A 27,187-nucleotide genomic window follows, 5' to 3' on the forward strand; every position below is an offset into this window, starting at 1 on the left:
GTAGAAGACGACAACGAAGTTCGGACTGTGTTCTCGGTGCCGCTCGCAGCTGTTCTTGTCTATTTGTAAATATCTGTAAATATATTCTTTCCCGCAACAGTATGCATCAGCCGCCGCTTTTATAGCACGTTGAGCGGAACCATGAAGTGACAACAATAACACGCATAACGACGCAATTGTTGGCTTTGTGATGCGCATGCATGCAGTTTCAGTATACACTGTCTCTTGGAAGAAATGCACAGTTGCTCGCAGAGGTGGGCAGTCTTCGTCGGGATAAAGTTCTTGCGGCAGATGTTGTGCAGCCGCTTTTTTCTTCTAATGCTGTCTTTCTTGCCGCTCGGAATCGCGAAATGAACAAAGGCTTTTTCAGGCCGGCTTGTGCACTGAAATGCGCAGCAACTCGGCATAGTGCTGCACTGCTGCGGCAGAGTGCAGCGCGCAATGCCAGGGAGATCGGTCGCAGCAGCGGCGGCTGGCTAAAAAATGGCGCCGACGAAAAATGAAAGCACAAAAAGAGCGAACTTTTCGCGCGCTTTTCCCGGAGACAGCCCGCGGAGCCAATCACCGTTGAGAAAAGCGCCGATGGGAGAGGTGAGAGAGGAGGATCGGCGAGGGTGTGCGGCGCGGCGGCATAGTTCACAGAAAGACGCTACTTTAAAATTATAGAGGGGCTTTAGCCCGATGCGGCATCCAGCTCCCCTAGTGGAGATCAGTGGTTGTCACCCACGGACGCCTTACGCCCCCTTTTGAACCTGAAGACAACTGTTTTTTATTTGTTGTCGTCTGCTCCAAAAGGGGGCGCAGGCATCCGTGGGTGACCTCATTACTTCGAATTCGCGCACTCTGACGTCATTACCATTTTGACCAACCCAAAAGCGACACCTCTGATAACGTTCCGACGACAACGATGAGGCATTACGGGCTCTCGTTTTAAAAGTCATTTCGTGCAGGCAGTTCACAAGCTGGCGGATGCTCTGAGCGATGCCTCCTGGAAGCATGCAGTACACCCTTGTGGGGTTCTCCGCAGAACTAGACTGGAAGCCCCTGAGCTTCGTGAAGCCCATTCCCCTGCACAGAGTGTGCGAAGCCTGTGGTCTGGTGCGGAAGAGGACAGCCTCGCTTGCTTGCAGGCACACACTGTGCGAGTCTTGCTACGAGCTCAGCACTCGTGACGGCGGGCGCGTGTGTCCCCTGGACGGTCACCAGTGCGAGGAGGAAGACGTCGACCTGAAGGAGTTTCCTGTCGACGAGCTGCTAAGGAGAGAGGTAAGCGTGAGGGGGCAATGAAGAGCAGTGTTTCGGTTCATAATTTGAATGAATTTCTTTCCACTGTCACGTGGGTGGGCATGCTGTGTGCATTGTTTTGAATGATCGGGCAAATTGTGCCGGTAGATTTCGCGAGGCTCTTTTTTGAATGCTGGGAAAACTTACTAAAGAAGCTACGTGTAGAATATTCATGTCACACTTGTCTGTCCTGCCGAACAGAGAGGAAAGAAAGAACTAAGGAGAGGCCCTGACGTCACTTTTTGTGAAGCCGCCTCGCAATCAGAAGTTGACTCGGCTCTCCTCCTCCGCTTTTTTCTCTGCTCATGATCTTCCTTCTCCGCCGAGCTTCGGGGCGGGGGTCGCGCGCGGCTCGGGTAGCGCCGCGTCGCTTGAAAGAGAAAGTCCTGAATGTGTTGTGCGTAGTTGCGTTCGCTGCGTCGTCACAGTGTTTTTGAGACGGCCGTGGAGTGTCATAAGTCAGGTTTGGTGTTTTACGCTGCAAGTCGCGCACACAACGTTTCACTCTCTGAAGTGAGCCTTTAATCGAATCATCTGCTTACGCCAAGCGAAACGTGCTGCGCAGCGTTCACTTGCGCACTTCGTTGAAAAGTAAGCTCCGTCGTAGGAAGTGGGGGCTGACACCGTGCACCCTTGGCGTCGTCGCATCTAGACCGACTTACGAGTGGTGCAGTACTTACGCTGTTGGTGAGAGACAAGCGTGAACTGAAGTGCAGCATGCATCTACCGAGTGTGTCATTAAGCGCAGAATTAAGAGGGCTATTAGTACGAAATCTGAACACCTGTCACCACTGATGTTGCCCATCTGGGGTCTTTAACACTGTCACTCAGCACATGGACATTTTTCCTTTTTGTCGCGAATGAAATGCGAATGCTACAGCTGAGATAACACTTGCAACTCATTCTAAGCAGCTGAATGCTGTAGCCTCTGCATCACCACAGCCAGTGGAAAAGCATTTGGCTTTCTTTAACAGTCTTGTGCAGTATTTCGAGCAATTAAGGTGAATATAACCAGGCATGTGCACTTTATTGCTTTGCTCATGTCTGAAAACTTCCACATATTTTATTACAGTGCTAATTCGTTCCCTTTCTCTGTATACATGGGCTTGGTTTCTGTCTCTTCCATCTGTGCCAGGACATCGTGTGTTTGCAGGTGGCAGCAAGATTTATTCTGTCAAACTCGAGGACGCGCCTCCACCCAATATTTTTATGTAAAGTAATGCATTAATGTACACGCCTTTTCAGACATTGTTTTTCTATACATATTTTCACTCAGCACTATCATTTGGTTTAGTAGGATGATGGTACTGCATATTTAGCTTTCGAGCTTATTTATGGCCTCTCTGCGTCAAACATACATGGTCTAGATTTTTAAACTGAGTTAGCAGCAGGGCATCCTGTGTTTGCATGTGGTAGCAAATTTTGTCCTTCAAATTATGAAATGTCTGCAGGCCACTCTTATGAACACTTTGCTGCTGGAACAGAATATCTGCAGATCACAGCCAACAATTAACATTTATACTTGCATATTTTACCTTAAAAATTGTTCTACTTTCAGTGTGGGGTAAAAGTGCTTGTAGTGACATACTGATATTGTAGCACTACATTCCATATGCGTTCAGTGGCTTATTATGTTGGTCGAGAGAGCATTAATAAATGTTTTTGACCAATATGCATTTGTGCTCAATGCATTACTTTGACAAATGAAGACATTAAACAACCAGTGTATTGAAAGACAAAGACTTTTCATATTACGTCAGCCACACTCGTTAGACTATAGCCAGCAGAAAATAGGACACCATGCTTGGAACTAAGGGAAAAACAATCTACGTTGGATGTGCTCTGGATATGATGAAGACTCATGAATCAAATAGCCCATATGTGCGCTCAGCAGCGCTATCCCAAGACGTCCCTTTTTACACAAGGCTTCGAATTATGCTGTTTTCTGCAGTGGTTGCATGTGCACATAATGCTTAGAGAGATTTTATGCAAACAAATGCACTTAATGAGCTGGAAAGTCCTCGAGTTTTAAATTTGCTGCAGAAGACACACATATCAAAAGAAATTCTGTTGCACTGTAGCTGTTCTTCTCAGCGTATTTATTAAAGGTGTATATGTTTAGCATGTGCATGAGTTGCTTACTAATTGTTTTCGTACCTGCACTTGGGAGGAAATCTATCCTTGTCAACTAAAACTTCCGCACCAATAGCATACCGGCATTGCAAAGGACGCAGTTGGTTACTTATTACTTAATCAGACGTGACACATGTCAGTAGTGTAAAATGTCGACGCACAAATCGGCCGCAAAAGATCAGCTAGGATGAAATGCGCCGTTGTGATCCGATGCCAGCACCAGGAGCGTACGACGAACAGAGACCCCGCCGACGCTACGTTGTTCAAGCACTATCGTAAAAGAAGGTATCTCAAAACCGCACCCGCTCGCCGCAGCACTCCTACACCTTCCTCCCCGCAAACACGAAACCTAGACACAGACCGGCGCACAGATGCGGTGAACCTTTTCCGACGCCAGGCCGAGAAAAACGACATTTCGCGCCGCTTAGCGCAGCGGACAATCCTCCTCGCGGCTACCGTGCGCACGCCGTGTGGCCTTCGAAACGCAGCTGCTTCGCAGCTGCGAAGCGCAGCTGGAGAGGTGTAAAAGTTCGCAGATAGGAACAATCAACGCGTCTTCGCGTGTCGAAGCGCGGCTCCGGTGTGCCACCTTTTCGCGAACAAAATATCAAATGAGCCGTTATTCACCACCTTTAAAAACAAACCTAGATGCGTGCGTAACGTCACGACGCGAGGCATGCGGACTTCAACGCGAAAGGCCGAACACACCATGCCGAAAGCCCGTCCACCGCCACCGCGAAACACTTGGGCACTCAGGCCCCTGGCTACAACGACGCCGTACGCCGTTGCTAGTGGCCCGAGTTTTCTTAGCAACAACGACAACGTTGCTAGTGGCCCGACTTTTTAAGCCTAAATTTTGACGTCACTTCCGCCACATTCTTGTCAATGCTAGCATTGGGAATACGAAGGGCCTCTCCTTAGTTTTCCTTCCTCCATGCTGCCGAACGTTGTCTGTTGTTATACGTCTGCTGCTTCAGCTAGAATTAGATGTATATGCTTGTTGGATGATGATGAAAACGTTTATTAAAGCCACAATGCCTTAGTTGAAGGGAACGCTGATCGGGTCCCTAGTCCGGGACGCCGCTGCCAAAAGCCGCTGCCCGTGCTCTGGCGACGAGGGCTCGTTGTTCCTCGAGGTCCGAGCTGGACAGGGCCGCCTCCCAGCCCTCCCGCGTTGGCTGATTTATGATCTCAATGCTGTCATTTTTCTGACAAGCCCATACCATGTGGTACAAGTTTGCCTTCTGGCCACAAAATTTGCACTGTGCCGAAAAGGACTCGGGCTCAATGGCGTGAAGCGTAGCTGGGTTATTGAAAGACATAGTTTGTAGCCTGCGAAGGTGACATTCCTCTGATTTACTGAGACCCTTAGCGGGCCTCGGGAGTGTCTGCCTTTCAAGGCGCAAATGTATGCTTGTTGGGAAAATCGCGAATTTATGCGAAAGCTAGTATAGATATTTCCAGTTTCTAACTTGGCGCTATTTCATCAGTTGCACATCGGCTATTTACTAATTATTTATTTATTTATTTATTTATTTATTTATTTATCATCATACCCACAGCGCCATTGGCTGGCATTACAGTGGGGGGGGGGGGGGGGGGGTAGAAGAAAAAGTACACAAATGCCACCGCGTGCAGGTGGTTACAAAAAAAAGATAACAATGAGATAGAAAGAACACGGAATTATTATACACAAAAAAATGTCACAGCATGGAAGAAAATGAATCATTTGATAATATGGACACTACTTCCTCAGGCAGCTTGTTCCATTCCGAAACCGTTTTGGGGAAAAAAGACATTTTAAAAAGGTCAGTCCGGCACCTGTATTCTTTAACTTTAAGTGAATGATCTCTACGTAAAGACACGTAATCAGGGTTGGCTATATATTTGGTTCTGTCTATTCCAGTTCTAGAATGAAATATATTATGAAATAATTTTAAACGCAGTACTTTCCTACGTTTTTGAAGTGAGTCCCAACCCAAAGATTTTTTCGCGCTCGTTACACTAAAATATCGCCCATAGTTATTGAAAACAAAACGAACGGCCAAATTCTGAACTCTTTCTAGCTTTTGAACGTCAAGCAAGGTTTTCGGATCCCAGACTGTGCAAGCATACTCAAGTATGCTTCTAACGTTTGTATTATACAGCAGTTCTTTAGTCTTTAAAGGGAAAAGTTTAGCGTTACGTCGCAGGAAACCTAAAACACGACAGGCTTTGGCAGTAACGAAATGCACGTGACGATGCCAAGACATTGAACTTGTTAAATATACACCAAGATATTTAAATTCCAACACTGAAAGCAGTCTGCTATTATTTATGTTATAAGTGAAAATATGGGGAACCTTCTTTTTAGTGAAACACATATGTACAGATTTTTGTAAGTTAATATGCATTCTCCAGTTCTCACACCACTGGGCCACTTTACACAAATCCTGTTGTAATGCATCGCAGTCACTTTGATCGTTAATAATTCTATACAATACACAATCGTCCGCAAAAAGACGCATGTATGAAGAAATACCTGAAAAGATGTCATTCATGTAAATTATGAACAGCAATGGGTCCAAGACGGATCCCTGAGGCACCCCTGATGTTACAGCCACCTCATGCGATTGTTTCCCGTTGACAACAACACATTGACGCCTAACGCTCAAATATTCCTTTATCCACCTAATAACGTTCTCATTTATGTTGTACCAGTATAATTTTTGTATTAATAAGGAATGTGATACAACGTCAAAGGCCTTCTTAAAATCTAGAAAAATACAGTCAACAGAATATCCTTTATCTAAAGCACTTGACAGGTCGTGTACAAATTCGGTAAGCTGGGTGACACACGAGTAACCACTGCGAAAGCCATGTTGATTAGTATTTAATAATGAATGTATACTAAGATGATTCATAATACTAGTATAAAACACATGCTCTAAAACTTTGCATAATACACTGGTCAAGGACCCTGGTCGATAATTTGAAACAACATTCCTAGGTCCCGATTTATGTATAGGTACAACATTAGCAAGCCTCCATTCATCAGGCAAGGAGCCTTCCAATGACTTTGTGAAAAGAATTTGAAGGTACCTTGACAACGCAAAAGCGCAAGAAGAGAGCAGGATCGTGGGTAAGCCGTCCGGACCGGTGGCACTGTTATCTTTTAAGCGTTCTAAGAGCGACACAATTCCTCGCTGATCAAATTCAATGTTCTCCATGGGTTCCGTACAGTTCAAGGCAAGACGAAAATCGGCAGGGCTATTGCTGTCCTCAGCAGAAAAAACTGAGCTGAAAAACGTGTTAAAGCACTTGGCTTTCTCCAGATTATCATGAACGATACTTCCGTTGTGATCGAGTGGCGGGATAGACAATTCATCCTTTCTGTTTTTTTTTATGTACTGCCAAAATTCTTTAGGGCGATCCTGGATACGCATGTCGAAAGACTGAAAGTAGGTAAATTTAGCCTCTTTGACCGAAGCATTCATATCCTTTGTAATCTTTTTTAACTGATCCATGTTATCTTCCGACGGATTTCTTTTGAAGCGCGCATATAGTTGTTGCCTCTTTTCAACGACTCTGCGCAGCGCTTTTGTGAACCATGGCTTGCTTTTGCTGCGACGTTTCGTCATCACCCATGACGGCACATGCTGCTCACGCAAATCAAAAAGTTTGGCTGTCAGTGTGCGCCACAGCTCATCAACGCTGAGTGAATCAGACAATGTTTCGTACACATCGACATAGGATTCAAGTGCCCAGGCTATCTCGGGGAAATTTGCCTTTCGATAACTGTAAATGCGCCGATTGCCACAGTCTTCAAGTTTAACATACTGAAAGTTCATTTCCGCTAAAACACAACTGTGATCACTGATACCGGGCACTACAAGGGTAGAACAAGCTGCCGATGGTTGGTTAGTGAATAATAAATCCAAAACATTGTTGCCACGGGTTGGCTGCAGCACTAATTGGGATAAGCTGAATGAATTGCACAGATTTAACAATTCTTTGCCTACTGCGGAATTGGCTCTAGACGGAAGACATCCTGAGCTCCAGTCTAATTCAGGAATGTTAAAGTCACCTCCAACAACTAAACAGTCAGTTTTAACAGTTTCAGTCATATCAGTTAGGTCGCTGATGGGTTCAAGCTGATTTCCAGGTGGCCTGTAAAACGAGCAAACTGATAGCAATTTACCATTTAAAAGTCTAATTTGAGCCCATACTGCCTCACATGTCCCAACATCAATTTCCATCTTACGAGAACTAACTAAGACGTCCACCAGTATAATGAGCGGTGGGTTGTATAGTTGAGCTCAGTATCGCAGATAGCTACTCTAAACACGGTTTTGTCGAATGATTTTTGTTCTGGCAACACTGTGACTTTGCCCCCGGACGCCTCCTGCTCGAACAAAAGCTGGCGCATAAGCTGCACCAGCGCCTTATCAAAAGCTGTTCGCGATGCGTGCCTTGCCGTGCTGACCACATCAAAACCAGCGCCACACGCGTCGTCGTCACCGGCGCGTACTTTTAAGAGCGTGAGCATTTACTAGTGTTGTGCCGGCGCCCACATTTCGCTGGCTGGCCTCTCTGGAAACCGGCGCTGCGCGCCCGCCGTCGCTCAAAGCAGGCCCAGACTCTCTCGCACATGTCCCGGCTTGCAGCGTCAACCATCCGCCTCGCCGGCGCCTGGCACGGACCCTTCCTCCTCCCCCTCCTCTCCGTCGGCTCGAACACCTGCGGCGCTTCGCCGGCCGTCGCCTCTCGACCATTGGTCTAATTTGAACGGTGGCCAGTGCCGTGACCTGATTGGAGGATTTGAACGGCTGGCTGCCGCAACGGACACCGGCGGCTTTAAAAACAGAGCCGAGCTGAACCCGAGCAGCAGACGGGCAGCAGAAGAGCCATCACGCCGGAGCTACGCTCGCCGCCGGGGCCGCCCTTCTTCTTTGTGCTAGCCCGTGGTGCTCTTGGCCCTTGTATCATGTAAAAGCCCTTGTACATACTGTACATAAAAGTCATTGGACTCACCGTCGCCTCGACCGTTTCCTGGCTCGGACTCCCAGTCCAAACAGTGGATGGCAGCTGTGGGATCGACCGGCGTCAGCTACCTCGGCGCGGTGAGTGCCTGATGTTTTCCCCTCAATTCGCCAGACTGCTCTAGCACACGTTATTGTAGTTTAGGGTAGGGCTGTGTGTTTCACTGGAGGGAGCTTTGCTGTTTCGAGCCAAGTCGGAGTGCTTTGAAACGAAAGCTGGTGCAGAGGGAGTAAACGAGGCGTTGTTGGAAAGAATTACTTGCGCGTGTCATACTAGTAGCACTATAGTAGTGAACGGCAAGGGAATTCTAAGAAAAGGGCAAACTACAAGAGGCTATTGTGCGCGATGGAGAACTTCAAAGTGAAGGAACTCATCGAAATTTGTGAAGAGCTGGGCATTGATTTGGGCCGCGCAAAACAAAAGCATGCGATTCTTGAGATCATGCGTAACGAGAATGTAACGGCTGAGGAAGCCAATGAGGCCTGGGAAGAGATCACAGAACGCCGTGAGCGCGAAGAGGCAGAAAAACAGAAGCAGCTTGAGATAAAACGGCGTGCTCGTGTCAGGAAACTGAGGGGCCTCGAGATTGAAGCGCATGAGACGAGTTTCGAGAGATATAAAACATTATCTGTTCTGAATGAGACTAATAGTCGGCAGCCGAGAGACAGGCCACGGCCCTTCGTGATTGCCGAGGATATGGCGAAATATTTGGCAGAGTTCGAGAGCGTCTGCGAGAGAAAGCGCGTTGAGCGGAATGTTGGGGCGCAGAAGTTGGTAGCCCTGCTTTCCAGCGAAGCGTATGACGTTGTCAAGCGCCTGCTGTACGGCGGCTTGGCGGACTACGATGAGCTGAAAAGCTTCTTACTGACAAGATATAACGTGTCACCGCGGGACCTTCGCCAAAGGTATCTGCGAGAGAATAGCACCCCATCGTTTAACGATTTTCCCTACCAGTTTAAAGCCTACATTTTAGAATGGCTGGAATATGCGGAAGGTTCGGACGATCGTGACACAGAGTTAGAGTACGTAGCTGTCGAGCAGCCCTGCCAGTGCGGCACAGAGGAAGGTAGTCCGTACGTGGCAGTTGTAACTGCTGCTGTAACAGTGGGAATTGCCCCGCATTCGTCACCTGAGGAAACCTCTCTACCATCGGATAACGTGGTCACAGCATCGGACGATGCACTTACAGAGGTCTCGCCCATTGAAATTGCGGCGGAGTTACCGGAAAGCGGATCTCCTAGCGTGTCCAAAGCAGGAGAAGTTGCCGAACAGGGCAGAGAGGACGTCCGTCTGGACATTAGTGAAAACGCTTGCGCCGACGCAAGCGAAGTAGATGAGGACGGCACACCGTGTTGTGCAGCGCGTTCGGCAGAGATGCAGAAACCCGAAACTTACGATCAACGGAAGCAGGCGCATGGAGAGTTTGCGGACGCTGAGTTGTGCGTTGGTGTCTCCGGCGAGCGATGCGAAACGAGACCCGTGCTTTCGCACTGCTCTGAGCTTTGCGACATTCCAGAAAGCAGCTGCAGTAGCGAGAACACCGCGATTGAGTGCAGAGCCGACCCACCTCCGCAATCGGCTGAAACCCGTCAGGAGCATGACGAGAGCTGTATGCCAGTACGCATGTCAGTAGGAAACACTGGTTCGTCTGCGCCTGAAGAAGCTAAGGTGCTGGACGACAGTGGAGAACAGAACGTTCCAGACGACATAGGGGCGGTAGACGTCAACCCGTCCGAGAAAGATGAGGACGAATGCGCACTCAGAGAGGCTGACGAGGAAGAACGCAGTTTGGAGGAGTCTAGCAAAGGCGCTAAAGACAGGCCTGAGCCAGGTAGCGCATGTGAATCGGCTGACAATCAAAGTGATATTGTCAGAGAGCAGAAACTTAGGCGACGGAAGCAGAATGTGCTTCCAGAGGCGATAATGAAAGGAAAGCTCACGATAGAAAGCTGCGACCGGAAAGAAAGAAGCCGCCAGTTCAGGAAAGTGTATTGCCACCGAAAGATGAAAGACAGGCAAAAGAAAGTTGTACAGCCGAAACGAGAGAAAGGGCAAGCGCGCGGAAACGGGTTTCCACCATCGGAAGCGCCAACGTCGTCGGCAAAATGACTTCAGTAACGTCAGTTACGTTGTTAGCCCTGAAAATATAGAGTCAGAATCAGAGCTAAAGAAGTATTCGAGGCGTCGCTATCGCGCAAAGCGAAGCGCATAAGTGTGTCGAGGCACATAGATCTGGGCAGTCGGATAAACTGCAAAAAGAAATCATACAAGAATTCGCGCGGCAAAGAGTATCGAGGGAGGAAACTGAGATGCAAGAGAGCGCTGCTCAAGAAACTCAAAATAAAGGAGCGAGGCAGGGGTGAATCTTGCCGCCAGCACAGAGAGAGCAAGACGCGCAAAGGCACGTGCTCTCATGCAGGCTCTCTCTTTCCGCTGCAGTCACGGGAGAAACCGCATTCCCACAGAAAGCGGCACGCGCGCACAGGGAAAACGCGAGTACGGCTCAAAGAGCGAAATATTGTACGAGGCCGCAGTGACAGGAGCATGAAAATTGGCAAGAAGAAACCGCCTATGCGCTCGGCCAAGCTTCGGTATCGCGATGGAAAGCCGCGTGTCAGGATAACTCTATTCGGTAGTCGTGAAATCAGAAGGCCGTGTAGATGCGAACCTCACATTCAGCGGGGAGGCAAAAAGGTGCGCGAGAAATGGACGACTCGTGGGAGGTCGCACTTGCCACCACGAACAAAGAGAAAGAAAGAACGGTCCCATCGGAAGCGTTGCGCACTCGCTATGGAACGTCACGACTGGCGCGCGAAGCGCAAGGAAAGGGACAAGTCGCAAGTCAGTGAAAGCGAATCCTTCTCGTTTTGTTTTTCCCGCAATAACTGGAAAGACAAGTACCGAGAGGGAAAAGCGCAGCTACAGTGAAAGAGGCAGAGACCTTAGCTTCCGCAGTAGCGGGTGTCGTTTAACGTCCTTTAGAAGCGAGTTAAACGCGAACGCAGACGTACTAAGCCGTGCGTACTAAGCAAGGCTGCCTTTGACCGCCTCGTGACCTACATTTTGTCTCTTCGCGAACCGCTGTTAAGTTCGCTCGTAGATCGGGGAAAAGTTTATGTCCTCATTTGTGGCCTCAGCTGGGTGTTTTTCTGGCCGAGTGATCTCAAGAGAGCGAATTTATTTTGCATTCATTTCATTCCGAGTGTTTCCTGTGTTTGACACTTTGTTTGAGTTAATTTAGAGTTCTTGTATCCCACATGTGTCTCTTGTTCAATAGGGAACAAAAAGGGGACAGAAATATAGCCAGCAGAGTTTTGTGACTGAGTCTGGTGTATTGACGGGTGACAGAGGGCACTTGCTCGTGTTGGGTGTTGCCTGTTGTCGGTCGGTTCTTGGCAACATGCAGAACGATCAAGGACCGATGCTGAGAAGCAAGCTATTCCGAAGGACCGAGCGAAGCTGGCCCAGGCACCTGGGCGACAAGGCGGCGGAGCAGTGATCCTGTCCTGACGAGCGGGACCTGTTCACGGAAAGGAGCCTGGAGCTACCTGCGGCTGAACACCGGACGAGAACTTGGAGGAGCCTGGCGTACGAGCGCGCCCCGCATCCGAGCCACGCGGAAGTAGCTCGTCTTCGTGGCGCATTGTCTGGAGGCGGTGGTGCTGTTGTGCCGGCGCCCACATTTCGCTGGCTGGCCTCTCTGGAAACCAGCGCTGCGCGCCCGCCGTCGCTCAAAGCAGGCCCAGACTCTCTCGCACATGTCCCGGCTTGCAGCGTCAATCATCCGCCTCGCCGGCGCCTGGCACGGACCCTTCCTCCTCCCCCTCCTCTCCGTCGGCTCGAACACCTGCGGCGCTTCGCCGGCCGTCGCCTCTCGACCATTGGTCTAATTTGAACGGTGGCCAGTGCCGTGACCTGATTGGAGGATTTGAACTGCTGGCTGCCGCAACCGACACCGGCGGCTTTAAAAACGGAGCCGCGCTGAGCCCGAGCAGCAGACGGGCAGCAGAAGAGCCATCACGCCGGAGCTACGCTCGCCGCCGGGGCCGCCCTTCTTCTTTGTGCTAGCCCGTGGTGCTCTTGGCCCTTGTATCATGCAAAAGCCCTTGTACATACTGTACATAAAAGTCATTGGACTCACCGTCGCCTCGACCGTTTCCTGGCTCGGACTCCCAGTCCCAACACTACTTGCGTTTTTCAAGGACGCGTCTGTCTGCAGTCAAGGTCAAATCGACCAACACAGCTACCACGTGACCACACTATATCACATAGCAACAGTGGGCGCGTAGCGCCACACTTTCCATCTGTTATATGCAGGCTGTTTCACTTAAGACTTTACACAATTTTTCATAGCCTTTTTGAGTCAGAAGAGCGCTTTTTTTCTGCATAGCATTGTCAGCAATGTAGTACATCAGAATACAGCTACGATGTCCTAACTAGTAGAATGGTTAATAAATACTGAATAGTTATACTTTGAACTATTACTGTTAAGCTCCTTAATTGCTGAGAGTCGTGTTCCCCGCCGTGAGTATAATATCGATATCACTTTTTAGAATTTCGAAAACACGGTTGCCCTCGGCGCTGCGGCCCAACACATTTGGCTGTTTCGGCGAGCTTCGGGCACTGGAGAGGTTACTTTGCCGGCAAGCTTCTCGAAAGCGCGTGTATTTTGGAGCGATGCAGCCAAAGTTTCTTGGGCAACAGTGCCGAGTTTTATCGCGTTTTCTAAGTTCTAAGATATGATATGGACATTACTTACGGTGGGCTACACTCTTTTCAATATTAGGTCAAATGTTTAGGGGAATCCCCCAAGATGGAGTAGATTTGTAATAAGGGAGTAATTACTCATTGATGTCCACCCAAGCGCAGCCATACGGCTACAAAGGAAAGCTATACAGCTTTCTCAGAAGCTTTCTCAATATTTAGGAAGCCTAGCAGTAACAAAAAGTAAAGCGTTCAATATTAGTTAACTAGCCTTCTAGTTAGCACGTTTTAGTTGTATTCTGATCTACTACATAGCCGACAATGCTATGCCAAAAAAAAAAAAAGCGCTCTTCTAACTCTCCAGGCCTATTTTTCAAAATTGTGTAAAGTCTTACGTGAAACACCCAGGATGTGCCAGTATAGCTGCCATCGAAGTAGGTCCCCCCCCCTCGCCGGGACCACAATTTGCAAAAAATTTGGGGCCACCTGTTCGACGCAGAGTGTTCCAAGTGGTGTGAAATCGCTTGGCATGTTCCCGAGTTCAAAAATTACAAATAGAGATGAAGCCCCCATGTGTGTGGGATTCGCAACTATGACCTTTCCGCCCCCAAATCGTGCAATACGAGGACCTTCAGTCGGCCATTTCGGCCGAACTGTTTGTTGAAGGGGGTTCCGGATCGTGTAGAACGATTCGTCATTTTGTGATGCACACGTTTATGAAACTTGTTAAATTATATAAGGAGGAAATATACCGGATATGACTATGGTGGTGGAATAAATCTGAACTGAACTGAAATCAGAATTGTAGTGCAAAATCTATAAGGTAGATGGCGTTACTTGTGTGTTACGTGGGATATTTCCAGGAAGCAAACATGAGCAGATGTTTGAATTTGGTCTTCTCCACGTTTGCTAAGCACGCCGAGGAATACCGCGATTTCGAAATTCTGAAATCTCATTTGGACATTGCTTACGGTGGGCTACGCTCTTCTCAATAATTAGGGAGTCTAGCAGTAACAATTAAAAAGTTAAGCGTTAGGTATTAGTTAACCAGCCTTCTGGTTTGCATGTCTTAGCTATATTCTGAGGTACTACAGCGCTGACAATGCTATGCTAAAAAAGCGCTCTCCTAGCTCTGAAAGCCTATTTTTTCTAAATTGTGTGAACTCTAGGTGACCCCCCACCGAGCCGTTTGTCGCAACGGGTTCTGCATGCTGCCAAATGATTCTTCGGGTTGTGGTGCATATGTTTATTAAATTTATTAACTAGTATTATGAGGAAATATACCGGATATAGGTAAGTTGGCTGTAAATCGCAATAATAGTGCAAAATCCATGAGGTAGATGGAGCTGCTTGTGTCTCAAAAGGGATGTTTCTGGAAACTAAACATCCGCGTATGTTTGGATTTGGTCTTCTCCACGTTTGCTGAGCACACCGATGTAAACACTTGAAGCTTCCGTAGCTAACTTTGTTAAGTCGTAACTTTGAGGCAGTGTTGCGGGGAATTATTTCAAACGCCGCGCCATTAAACTGGTTAAGTTGTTTTTTCGGGGGTGAAAGGAAATGGCGCAGTATCTGTCTCACATATTTCGGTGGAGGACCCCTGAACCACGCCATAGGGGAAGGGAGGAAGGTGTGTGTGAAAGAAGAAAGAGGTACCGTAGTGGAGGTACTTGCCCCACTGGCACCGGAAGCGCTTTGGCGCTAGTATCATCATAAACATCCATGTTTTTTACAAACGTCAAAACCATGTACAGATTATGGAACCGGCTCCCCGGCTTGCCCATGTGGCGGAGGTGCAACCACGATCCCTCTAAGAGTTATGCGTGTTTTTCGTGATGGCGTAAGGAGCTCGTTCTGTTGAAAACCCGCTGGCGCCCATCATCCGGTGTCAGCCGGAAAAAATTCCAGAATTCCTGAAATCAGAATATAGAAAAATAATGAAGCTATAGTCAGCATTGGGGTTCGAACCCTGCCCTCGGAGTGCCCGGCGGGCACGCAATGCATCGGCCACCGAGGGTCAGTGGTTCAAGCCTGTTAGAGGGGCACATAGTGAACGCGTTCTTATGTGTACGACTTGGTAACGTGTTTTTGGGATTTGTGCTCACCTTAGAGTATTTAAAAAATTAAATAACTAGATGTAAAAAATTGCGCGGAATTAGAAGGCGTTGTTATGGTGCTTCATTGCACTCAAACAAATGCTGTGTATGTCTGAGTATTGTGGGAATCCTGGCTTTCCGCCGTCGCCTTTGCGCGGCTGTGCCGGCCTCCCGCGTTGTTTCTCCTCTTTCCCTTGCTCCCGCCTCAGGCGGTGGAGAGGCGGCTGGCTGACTAATCACTGTAATTTAGCCACAGCTCCGCCCCGGCTCCCCAAGGGCCTTTGCCATTGGCGCCTTTTGGCGGGAATTCGGGACCCGCTTTGGGGCGGCCGCGCACCGCGCGACCGTCCGAGCGGGGCCCAGAGAGAGAGATCCCTCGGAGTCAGCGTAAGGTGCGTACGCTACTGTTTTGTCCGTGCCGGCCTTTGCCGTTCGGACCAGTGCTTACTCGAGCTCGCCCGCACGTGTCCTCTGACCTGCAGCGGCTCGAGCCTGTCCAGCGGGGTCCAGCGACCTCCGACAGGCGTACCTTGTGTTGATTGCCCACTCTCTCTCGCAACCGGCCCAACGGTCGACACGAGAGAGAGAGAGATCACTGCACTGCCGCGGGGACATTCTCCTGCAGCGGCGTGCTAGCGGCGCGCATTGCTCGAGTCGCTTCGTGCGCGCAGCGGAGCCTTGCTCCTCGCGCGCCCCCGGGACGGGGTGACGATTGAGTGTGTGTCTACTGCTGAAGGACGACGTGTATAAACGTCTCCTTGGTGAACTTGGAGGCCTATTTCTTTGCGGCGAATCGCTCTCCTCCCAACGGAGGTTGAGTGCACTGCATCGGTGTCCCAGTGTGTGTGTGGTGACGGCTGATCGGGGCCCTTGGCTCGCGCGAAGCTCGAACCCGCGGTGGGTGGTGGCCTGTGTCCACGTAGAAACCCACAGTATATAGCGGCGAGTATGTCGTGCATTGTAACCTAGAGGGTGACTGGTGAGTGGCAATTGGTACAGTGATCGGTATTGTCATTGTAGATTGGTAATCGATGATAAATAAGAAAAGGAATGAGAAGAGGGAAAAAGGAAACGCGATATAACATCTACTCTTAAAGCAAAACTTAAGCCTCCTCCTAATGTTTTCATCTTCCAGGTGAAATGCTGGAACGAAGCCTGTGGAGCAGCGTTTCCTGCATCGCAAATCGGCGAGCACTTCCAGCGCGAATGTCTGCACCACTCCGTTCGCTGCCCCAGGTGTTCGGCCAGAGTTCTTTGCACCGAAGTGTGTTCGCACTTAGAGTCGGAGTGCTGCCCTACTACTGCGACACCTGCTGGATTGGAATGCCAAGGAGATTCAGACCGCAAAGAGAAGACGGCGGCCTTAACATCCTTCCGGCAAATTCTAGAAGAGCAGGCAGATGAAATCAAAACATTTCTGGAGGCACTTCTCGTTGGAAGTAGTGCCAATGGCGACCGACTCAACGAAGTTGTTCACGGAGTCAACAGCTGCCAAGAAACGCTGAGAGAAGTCGCAGAAGGCATTACAAGCGCGCATGAAAAAATCAAGCAGGAAGTGGTGCAAGTAAGAAAAGAGCTTCATGCTGACAGAGTGAACAGCTGCCAAGAAACAGAAGGCATTAGAAGCGCGCTTGACAGAATCAGGCAGGAAGTGCTCAACGAAGTTGTTCACCGAGTCAACAGCTGCCAAGAAACAATGAAAGAAGTCACAGAAGACATTAGAAGCGCGCATGACAGAATCAGGCAGGAAGTGCTGCAAGTAAGAAAAGAGCTTCATGCTCACAGAGTCAACAGCTGCCAAGAAACAGAAGGCATTAGAAGCGCGCTTGACAGAATCAGGCAGGAAGTCCTCAACGAAGTTGTTCACCGAGTCAACAGCTGCCAAGAAACACTGAGAGAAGTCACAGAAGGCATTAGAAGCGCGCATGACAGAATCAGGCAGGAAGTGCTCAACGAAGTAGTTCACGGTGTCAACAGCTGCCAAGAAACACTGAGAGAAGTCACAGAAGGCATTAGAAGCGCGCATGACAGAATCAGGCAGGAAGTCCTGCAAGTGAGAACAGAGCTTCGTGAATCTTCGAAAAAATGCTGCGATGAAATAACAAAGAGTACTGAAGAAACGAAAGGGCGTTTAATTGCGAGCAGTGGCACTATGTTGACCATCTGCAACAGTATAAATGCACTGGGGAAGGCACTCAGGGATGAGTTGGCAGAATTGGCCAGAGGAAAGGGGGACAAGGATTCCAAGGTTGCAGGAAGCCCCAAGGGGGCCACGGAACAAGTGGAAGAAAGTAGCAATGCAATGAGCTGCATGGACAAAGTGGTGCCCAGGTCACCTGACCTACAGGAATCCGTATGCGAGTTTGTCGTAAAAGGTGTCGAATCACTTATGGAAAGAGTACTGCATACGTATGATGCTGATTATGAGAGCGAGCGTGTATACCTCCGAGGCTACTGCATGTCGCCCGGTGTCCAGTTCCGCGGTTATACTTGGGGTGTATCTGTGCGTGCACTCTTCCGCCTGCACAAGGGCGACATGGACGACGTTGTTCAGTGGCCGTTCGAGCAAATTATCAAACTCCGCGTAGTGCATCCAAAGGGAGGAGAAGAACGAGAGATCGTAGTTTGTCCAGATGTTTCCCTTTCATCTTGCCAAAGGCCGATAGAGGGACAGGAACAAAGTGTATTTTTTTCTGATGACTTCTTTTCTCTCGAGTATCTCGCGCGTTACGGCTACATGGAAGACGACCAGCTTCGGCTGAGGTTCGAGCTTCTTCCCTGATTTCAGCTTCAGTGCGAGAAGCGGTCTTGTCAGCACAGTCGCCATCATGTTCCGTGCACGCACAAACTGGAGTGGGCTCCTAAAATGAAATAAAAATAATAACGGCCAGAGCTATCGTTGATTGTGTGTCGTGTCTCAAACCACCTGTGTCGCCGAGACCTTCGCGCCCGATGCCTTTATGAGCTTTGTTCTCCTGAAATATCTCGGTCTCAGTGCGAAAGCAGTGTTGCGATGGGGAAACCCCGAGAAAGATCTTGCGATGTTTGTGTGCGCGTGTTTTGTGGCCCGCCAGGGCACCTTGTTGTCCGCCATTATCTATGCGTCTCTCTCAGCGGAGATCGCGCAAAGAAACTCGTGCATTCTATGGTGTTCTCTGAATGTGGTTCTGCCCAGCAGATCTTCGTAGCTTGGACAACATTGCTTCATACTTTTTTTGTCCATGCATGCATTCTACACTGTCTCTCGCTGTGCATACATTGTACGCTTCGAGCTGCAGAGTTGCTAATCTGTAACACAGGTGAACTTTCACCTGCATGACTTACGATGGGAGTTGGCCTGCCACAGTGCGCATGTCCTCTTTCGGGGCACTTTTTCATTTGAAGGACCATAGACGCCTAATCATATTGCGTGTTTTCTTCTTTCAAATGATGCGTTATGCATTCGAATACATGTATTATTGCGTGGTATTCGCCTACGACCGCTAAATAATTTATAATTGAATTTATTCCCTCGTGCGGTTTCGGTTTCATCAGCCGAGAAATGGCTGTGACGTGTATTTTGTGTTTAGGTTACGTAATATCCTAAAAAAATGCTAATATTATCATTGATACGTAGTTTGAAATCACTACAGTCTAGCCCGATTATAACGAAGTCGATGGGAATCGGAAATCACTTCGCTATATCCGCTATTTCGTAATATGCGGACTACGAAAAAAAATACAAACATCGGCATACCGATTTATTGCCGCTGAAAGAAGTCGTCCAGCGTCCCCTGAACACGTTTCGCGAGTGCGGACTTCACGATTGCGGCTTCCATACCATCCAACTGCGAACCAAAGATCTGCTCGAACTCCGGACTCCCGAGGTACATCCGTAGCGTGTCAACAGCTGCGATGGTGACCGGCTTAGGGGCACAACTAGCATCGTCGCATTCGCTGTCGGAGGCGCTCTCCGCCAGAGTCTCTTCCATGACACTCCCGGCAACTTCTTCAGTCGTCAAGTCCTCGGTGGCAACAAGGTCTTCGTCGGCGAAAACGAAGTCCATGTGGCTTAGACACGCAGGCACAAGGTTGAAGTCGCTAGCGGAATCCCAAAGCTGCTCCAAGCAGGCCGCCGCGGCGGCAGCATCAGCGGTTGCAGCGACGTCAATAGCGGTATCGAAGAAAAAAAAAAAAAAATCGTCTCTGTTCTTTTTTACATTTTCCCCCTGCGCGGCGTGCTCTGCCGCTCTACGCCTTGACGCCGTTCAAAGACGGCGCAACACGAGACCGGCGTGCCATGCGATGCAGTGAAGCAACCTTTCGCTCCGCAGGAGAGCAGACGACGCCACGAAAGGACGCCGTCAGCCGAATTTTGCTCTTATTTTCGCGGAAAAAATTGTCTCAAGGACAGAAAAATGTGTTGATTGGCAGATTATTTTTCAGTTGGTATTAAATCACTTCGTTATATCCGCTGACGCGCTCTTATTTACTTCGTTAAAACCGGACCCAAAATGTATTGAAAATGCAAAAATGGGAATGGGAAATTGAAATCCCTTCGTTATAACCGCTATTTCGCTATAAGTGGCTTCGTTATAAACGGGCTAGACTGTACAACACTTAAGCCCGCTTCTTTCAAGACATGCAGTGACAAGAAACGACCTATCAGCAATTGCACGGCATATTTTTTATTCCTCACGTGACCTAAACATCTTCTATACGTAACAACCATTGTTCGGCAGTTGAAATCGAGAGTCTCAAGAAGAAATTCATTTATAAACCATATAGCGGTCGCAGATGGATACCCCGGTGTGCTCAGTGTACACCAATGTATAACGCATCATTTGAAAGCAGAAAACACGCAAGCAAAGATTTGGTGTCTGTAGTCCTTTAAGCGACAGAGCAGGGTCTCTGCCTGCAAAAGAGCCAGCGTCGGCGTTGCTGTAACCGAAAAATCCGGATTGGTCGAAAAGATGGCTCCGTCACACGTGGAGGAGTTGATCGGAAAAAGTGATTCGTACATTATAAAACTAGAAGCTCGCAACATGACTCGAACGCCGTTAGGACTTGTAAGTATGGCTGCGCCGGGCAGTCGGGATTCGAACCCCCGTACTTCGGGTTGCGTGTCAGGCGCGCTAACGCTAGGCCACGCATGGATTCATCAAAGCGGCGCTTTATATGCGTGTCGTGTGGTTTTTTACACAGTGATGGCGACTGTGAAAGGGGAAACAGTGTCCGTGTGTGCGCAGTAAAGAGGGACCTTGTCGCGTCAAACCTTTATGGCGGAGCTTAAGTATGCCGCATTATTTTTAATCTTCATGGAGACACATACACTGTAAAAGGGAATATCTTTACAGGCGTTTTCAAGTGTCTATAACTCGCACCCTTGCACCCGGCACAGAAGTGCGTTTTGTGCTTTCATATATTTTTCACACGGGATGTTCGCGAAAAAGATGTCCCCCCCCCCCCCCCCCAAAAAAAAAAGCTGTGACCTACAGGTGTTAAGGTGTACCACATGCCGTTACCGCTTAGCTTAAGGCATTTTAGCGTTTCTTGCATCCGTACAACCTTCAGGAAAAAATGCATGCAATGGGCTTTGAGTTGCGTCCACTTTTACTGCATTTCTTCGGCGTTCTTGTCAGTTGCCGAGTGTGGTGCCTACGTCACGTAATGTACCTGTACTGCAGGGGCCCTTCATAGCGGCTGCCAGGCTGGGTGCACCTACGAAACAGATCTGACGAAGTGGAAACTAAAACAGTGCAGAATAGTGCGGAATTTTTATTATCAAAACAAGAACGCATTCGTACACAGAGCACCAGAAGGTTCTTCAAAGAATTATTTACTGCCATTCAAGAAACACAAGTGCACATATTTCCATTATCAACTCCACCATAGCTGCTTTTTTGTGTGTCATGGTGGTGAAAAAATAACATTCCGTGACACTTGAATGTGCCTCCAAATTTCTCAGAGCAAACAGAATAAAAACTTCATACTTGTGCTGCATTATATGCCAGCTTGAAGAAGGCTTGGAGGTGACACTGTCTGGAATAACTGATCTTAGATGGACAATAGCCCGTATGCAAACTTAAGGTAGCTTATGCTGAACATGCATAATCCCGAAGTTGGGGCCGTGGTTAAGTGTGCCAGTGCGGTGAGTCTGCCGAGTAGTCATCCTCAATCGACGAACAGTTTCGCAGCCAGCTCAGGATTTTATTAGACGAACGGCATGCCTGATGCGATTCTGCATTCTGCACAAAAACATTAGCACATTTCATATCATTTCACATTACTCAATGGTCGCTCTAAAAATCCCACATAGTGTTCATTAATGATGCGGTTTATCGCGCATGCTAACGCTAACAGAAAGCATTAAATGTGTGCATATTCCAAGCAAACGCCAGCTGTTATTAATTATTTGAACCCTTCCAAACAGGCGATTGCTTTTCCAAAGAAAATGGCTCCAAATGGCAATATAAATTTTAGCTCAAAATCAACGTGTGAACAAGAGGAATGCAGGTGGTCAGGCCACGTAATTCTGCATTAACTGCATAGTGCGAACCACTGGCCTGCCTTGTGGACAGATTGAATATTGGTGGCACAAAACACCACGACAACGAAGATGAGAATAACTGCACACTTCCACAATGGTTTACAATCACACCAACGGGATGTTAGGAGTAATATTCGGGTTGCAGCAGTGGCGGCGGCAAGACAACAGGGCGTATCCTGAACGTTTCTTCGATCGTTTCAGAGCCGCTTCACCGTGGAAAATTCTTACCCGCTAAAGCCGACACCAGGACGACCAACGTAAAGCCTGCTGCTGACCTGGCTGCTATCCTGTTTGTCACGTGGCCCGGTTATCATCAAGGCAGCTACAAAAGGACCACCACCGATCATCGCCGTCACATTCGGGTTGCAGCAGTGGCGGCGGCAAGACAACAGGGCGTATCCTGAACGTTTCTTCGATCGTTTCAGAGCCGCTTCACCGTGGAAAATTCTTACCCGCTAAAGCCGACACCAGGACGACCAACGTAAAGCCTGCTGCTGACCTGGCTGCTATCCTGTTTGTCACGTGGCCCGGTTATCATCAAGGCAGCTACAAAAGGACCACCACCGATCATCGCCGTCACATTCGGGTTGCAGCAGTGGCGGCGGCAAGACAACAGGGCGTATCCTGAACGTTTCTTCGATCGTTTCAGGTTGGTTACAGCACCTGTGCGTTACGCACGCTTCTGTCCCTTATTGTCACCGCCACTGCTATGCTCCCACTTGTAGCTTAAATGCTGTAATTCCGTTCTGCTAGTGCATTGTATTAGTACTGTTTTGTGATGTCTTCAGATGACGAGATTGCCTGCGCATCATGCAGCCTCCAGATTGTTGATGAATTTATGACCTGCGCAGAGTGTTGTGAAAAATTTCACTTGGGAAAGTGCTGCGGTGTAAGTGCAAAATCTTTTAAGCAGATGAAGAAAGTGACGCAGAAAGCCCTAAAATGTGCAAGCTGCAAAGACACTGCGACATGTAGTGATTTATCCAAACAGCCCAGTGATCTGACAGACCAGTTAACACAGATAAACAGAAAGCTGTCCCAAATACAGGTGCTGGAGTCTAAGCTCAACCAACTGCTCAGCTTACAGGACACTGTAAAGAGTATTGAGACATCGGTTCAGCATCTGTCTGATACATACGATAATCTGAACGTCAAGCTCGAAAAGCAGGATAAAGACATCAACGACTTGCGCCAACGGGTGGAAACACTTGAGCAGTCATCGGATACAGCAGACATTCGCGCAATGAAACAAGAAATGAATGATTTAGAGCAGCGTATGCGTCAACACAACATTGAAATCCATGGACTGAAGCCTTCCGACAACGAAAACCTGATGGATGAGCTTAATAAGATTGCTACCAAACTCGACCTGCCACAGCTATCCGACGATGACATTGAGGCACTGCATCGCTTGCCACATAAAGAAGGGAAAATTCCGGCAGTCCTGGTCAGGTTTGCAACAAAAAACATGAGATCCAAATGGTTCGGAAAACGGAAAGACGTGAAAGACGCAGTATCGGGAATTTGGTTTCTGGAGAACCTTACCGCGACAAATCGGCGACTGCACTGGCTGACGAAAAACAAGGCGAAAGAACAGAGCTATCAGTTTGTTTGGGTGACCGAGGGCAAGATATTTGCGCGGAAGCAAACCGGCACACGCGCCTTAAGGATCTCAGCCGAAGATGACCTTGACAAGATAGCATAATCTTTTGATGGGACTTTTTTGTTGTTTATTTTTTTAATGATAAGATGGCTTATCATACTACCACTTCATTCAATAATTTAATGCGCACAGACAACCACTTCAAAGCGCAATGTCTTTCGTTATTTCATTTAAATGCCAGGAGCTTAAGAAACAAACAAAATGATGTCGAGGCATATCTATCTGTGCTCCAGTACCCATTTGATCTTATGGCCTTTTCCGAAACATGGTTTGTTGATGATTCTGATGCCATCTGCTTTCAGAGTTATAGGCACATCTCTGTATATCGTGAAAACAAAAGAGGTGGGGGCGTTTCCATATATGTGCGAAACCAACACCGTTTTGATGTACTCTCAAACTACACGTATATCTGTGAAGACTTTGAATCGGTAGCAATCACGATGTACAATGTTGTTGTCATTGCCATTTACCGACCACCCCAAGGCGCTCCTCAAGCGTTGTTTAATTTTTTAGACTCTCTTTTTGAATTTGTAAATAATTCAAAAGGGCACGCGGTAATTGTGGGGGACTTTAATATTGACTTGCTTTCAAATTCACCAGCGAAGACCCAGTTATTAGAATGTATGCTAGCAAATGGTTGTGAGAATGTAATTGATGCGCCCACAAGAGTAACCCTAAGTTCTAGTACACTAATTGATCTATGTTTTAGTACCTTTTCAACGAATGCCACTAGATCTGGTGTTTTAAGCTCTGGCATTAGTGACCACTTACCAATATTTGCGGCTTTTCCAATACGACAGAGTGTTGTACATGAAACTGTTCATATACGGTTCATAAACACGCAGAAGGTTGAAGCCTTTATGTCTATGGTTGAGAAGGAGAAGTGGGAAGATATATACGATATTATGGATCCTTCTAAAGCCTACGATGTATTTATTACTAGACTGAAAAAATGCTATAATGATGCATTTCCTTATAAACCTCTGATTAAGCACAAAAAGGCTCGAAAAGAATGGGTGACTGGCGAACTTTACAAGCGTATTAAACACAAGGACAGATTATTTAACTTGTTTTTGCGTACACGTGATGCAGTACTACTACAGGAATTTAAACAAATCAGAAACAAACTGAGCAGTGACCTAAAGAAGGCGAGATCAGAATTCTATGCTCGTAAATTTGAAGCTTGCAAAAATGACTCCAGTAAAATATGGAAAACATATCGCGAACTAACCGCCAGCAACGCGACTGGCCTACCAGCTGAATTGATTCTTAATGGAAAGGCTTATAAAGGTGCAGCGCTTGCGGACGCATTTAATAACCACTTCTTAGACGCGGGGGCATCGACTTCCACTTTTCATGTTTCTTCACAACTCAGCTGTGAACGGTATATTAAGCAATCAGCGACTCTTTATTCTTCCAACCCACGTCAGAGGATGAGATTATTTCTATTATTAATTCCTTAAACAACAGTTCGGCAGCTGGCGAAGATGAAATAAGAGTGATACCAATCAAAGCAGTTGCTGAATTTATAGCAGGACCTTTAACACACATCTGCAATCGTATGTTCGAGACCGGTTGTTTTCCAGAAAAAATGAAAATCGCTCGGGTTGCTGTAATTCACAAAAAAGGACCATATAATGATCTAAGTAATTATAGGCCTATTTCGGTTCTTCCGCTTTTTTCGAAAGTCGCAGAACGTGTTATATGTGTCCGTTTGACTAGCTTTCTTTCGTCACTGCATGTAATTACGAACTGTCAATATGGGTTCCAAAAAGCTAAGTCGACCGAATCCGCATTACTACGAGTTAAAAATAGAATTCTTAGCAATATAGAGAGCAAGCTTTTTACTGTAGGAATTTTTTTAGACTTTCGAAAAGCATTTGATTCTATTAAACACAACATTTTATTACGAAAACTTGAGTTATATGGAATAAGAGGTATTGCACACCGACTAATGCGTAGTTATCTACAGTCGAGACTGCAGTATACATCAGTGCACGGTGTTTCATCCGCAATGAGTGTTATAAAATATGGAGTTCCACAGGGATCTATACTAGGGCCTTTACTTTTCATTATTTACATTAATGATATAGTAAACATTCCTTTAACCAATGATATAATTTTATATGCCGATGATACTAACGTTTTCTTTCATGGTGAAAATCTTAAACAACTTGAAATTATTTCTAATACTTGGTTACTGGAACTTAGCACATGGCTTTTCCTAAATGAACTTGAATTAAATACAAATAAAACGAAGTTTATGTTGTTTTGTGCAAAAAATAAGCCCATATCCCATGTTATGCGACTGTCGTTTCGAACTTCTGAGATTGAACAGGTTGAAAATCTTTCGTTTTTAGGAGTTACTTTTGACAGGAAGCTTAGTTGGTCATATCATGTTAATAATGTCCGCATCAAGGTTGCAAAATCAGTTGGCATTCTATACAGGCTTCGTAATCTGTTGCCCGTTTGGCTCAAGAAGCGACTGTATTTTTCTCTTGTTCAATCTCATATAAATTATTGTCTGTTGGTATGGGGAACTACCACAAAAACTGATCGCGAAAGACTATGTGTGCTCATTCGGAAAGCTGCACGTTTATTTCAGCCAGCAAATGGACAAGCTAGTGCTTCTGAGCTTATGATCCGCCACAATCTACCGTCTTTCATGTATTCATATCACCTGAAACTGAGTCTGTATATATATAAAGAGATGACAACAAATTCTGCGTCGTTTTGTAGTCAGTACCTTGGTAGAGATACCGGTTATTCATTGCGCCATACTACCTTACTGACAGAAAGGCCAAGAACAAATTATGGTACTCAAACTATCGAACATCAAATTTCAAACTTCTGCAATTCCTATCCAGATATAATAGCTACTGCAAAAAATGTTACATCTGTACATCAGTTTAGGCAAAGAGCACGTGCCTTATTGTGTCATTGATGTTCTGGTTTGTCTTTGTTTTGTTTTTGTTAAATATTCCTATGTTTCTTCATGTCGCTATTAAGCAAAGTGCCATTTATTTCTCGCAGCTTGTGCATATGTATATTGCATGTAGAATTATATAATCATCTGATCTGATCGTGATTAGGATGTATGATTATGGCGATATGCTATGTATTACTGCCTCTGCTGCGCCCGGCGAGGCCAAGACCTAGTCAGGAGACCAATAGTCTCCTTTTGTCTTGCCTCGTGGGCAATACTTGTATTGCCTAAAAAAATGAATAAATAAATAAAAAATAAATATAGTTACGAAGCAGGTGACGAAGAAGTGGCCTGTGGCGCGGGACGGAGCGCTCGCGCTAGGCTTGCAGCCATTAAAATCATATTTCATAGGTCTTCATGTCGTTCTGGTCCTTGGCTCTCCACCTCGTATCAATAATCACCTTAACAGTGAACAAGAAGTGCTGCGTCACTGTGCGTGCCGCAGCCACTTCCATGACAATGGTCCCACTGCAATGCGACACCAAGCATAGGAAGCATACCACGTGTGTGAGGGAACAGTGCTGAGTAAATATATTTAATCTCCCGTGTGTGCACCCACTAAACTCAGACAGCCGTCAACAAAAATTTGACTTGCACGTAGGTCAGTAAGGCATTGTCACACATTCTTAAGCGATAAAGTCTTCATCTAGAAAACGACACAAGGGCTTCCAAGCTGATGTTTGTTTGCCACACGCATCCTTAAAGATGTACAGCCTTTGTCAAAAGTTTAGAGCCCAGGGGGTTTGCTTCTGGGCCACATTGCTTTGCTC

General features: G+C 47.3%; 1 protein-coding gene across 1 annotated transcript; it reads left to right on the plus strand.

Moving 5' to 3' along the window:
- Positions 1 to 683: 683 nt before the first annotated feature.
- Positions 684 to 18,370, plus strand: LOC149330778 (uncharacterized). The gene is made up of 2 exons (XM_089561436.1): positions 684 to 1,266; positions 16,375 to 18,370. The coding sequence occupies exons 1-2, from the start codon at positions 982 to 984 to the stop codon at positions 18,019 to 18,021; spliced, it is 1,932 nt and encodes a 643-aa protein (XP_089417562.1). The 5' UTR covers positions 684 to 981; the 3' UTR covers positions 18,022 to 18,370.
- The last annotated feature ends 8,817 nt before the right edge of the window (positions 18,371 to 27,187 follow it).

This window comes from Amblyomma mixtum, chromosome 9 (assembly GCF_055824585.1).
Source record: "Amblyomma mixtum isolate Tamu chromosome 9, ASM5582458v1, whole genome shotgun sequence".
NCBI classification, from domain to species: domain Eukaryota; kingdom Metazoa; phylum Arthropoda; class Arachnida; order Ixodida; family Ixodidae; genus Amblyomma; species Amblyomma mixtum.

What these genes read in the sequence shown, in the direction of transcription:
- LOC149330778 (XM_089561436.1), top strand. Translation starts at nt 982, where the DNA reads ATGCCTCCTGGAAGCATGCAGTACACCCTTGTGGGGTTCTCCGCAGAA. An exon ending in ACGAGCTGCTAAGGAGAGAG is followed by an intron (nt 1,267 to 16,374) that starts GTAAGCGTGAGG and finishes TTCATCTTCCAG; the next exon opens with GTGAAATGCTGGAACGAAGC.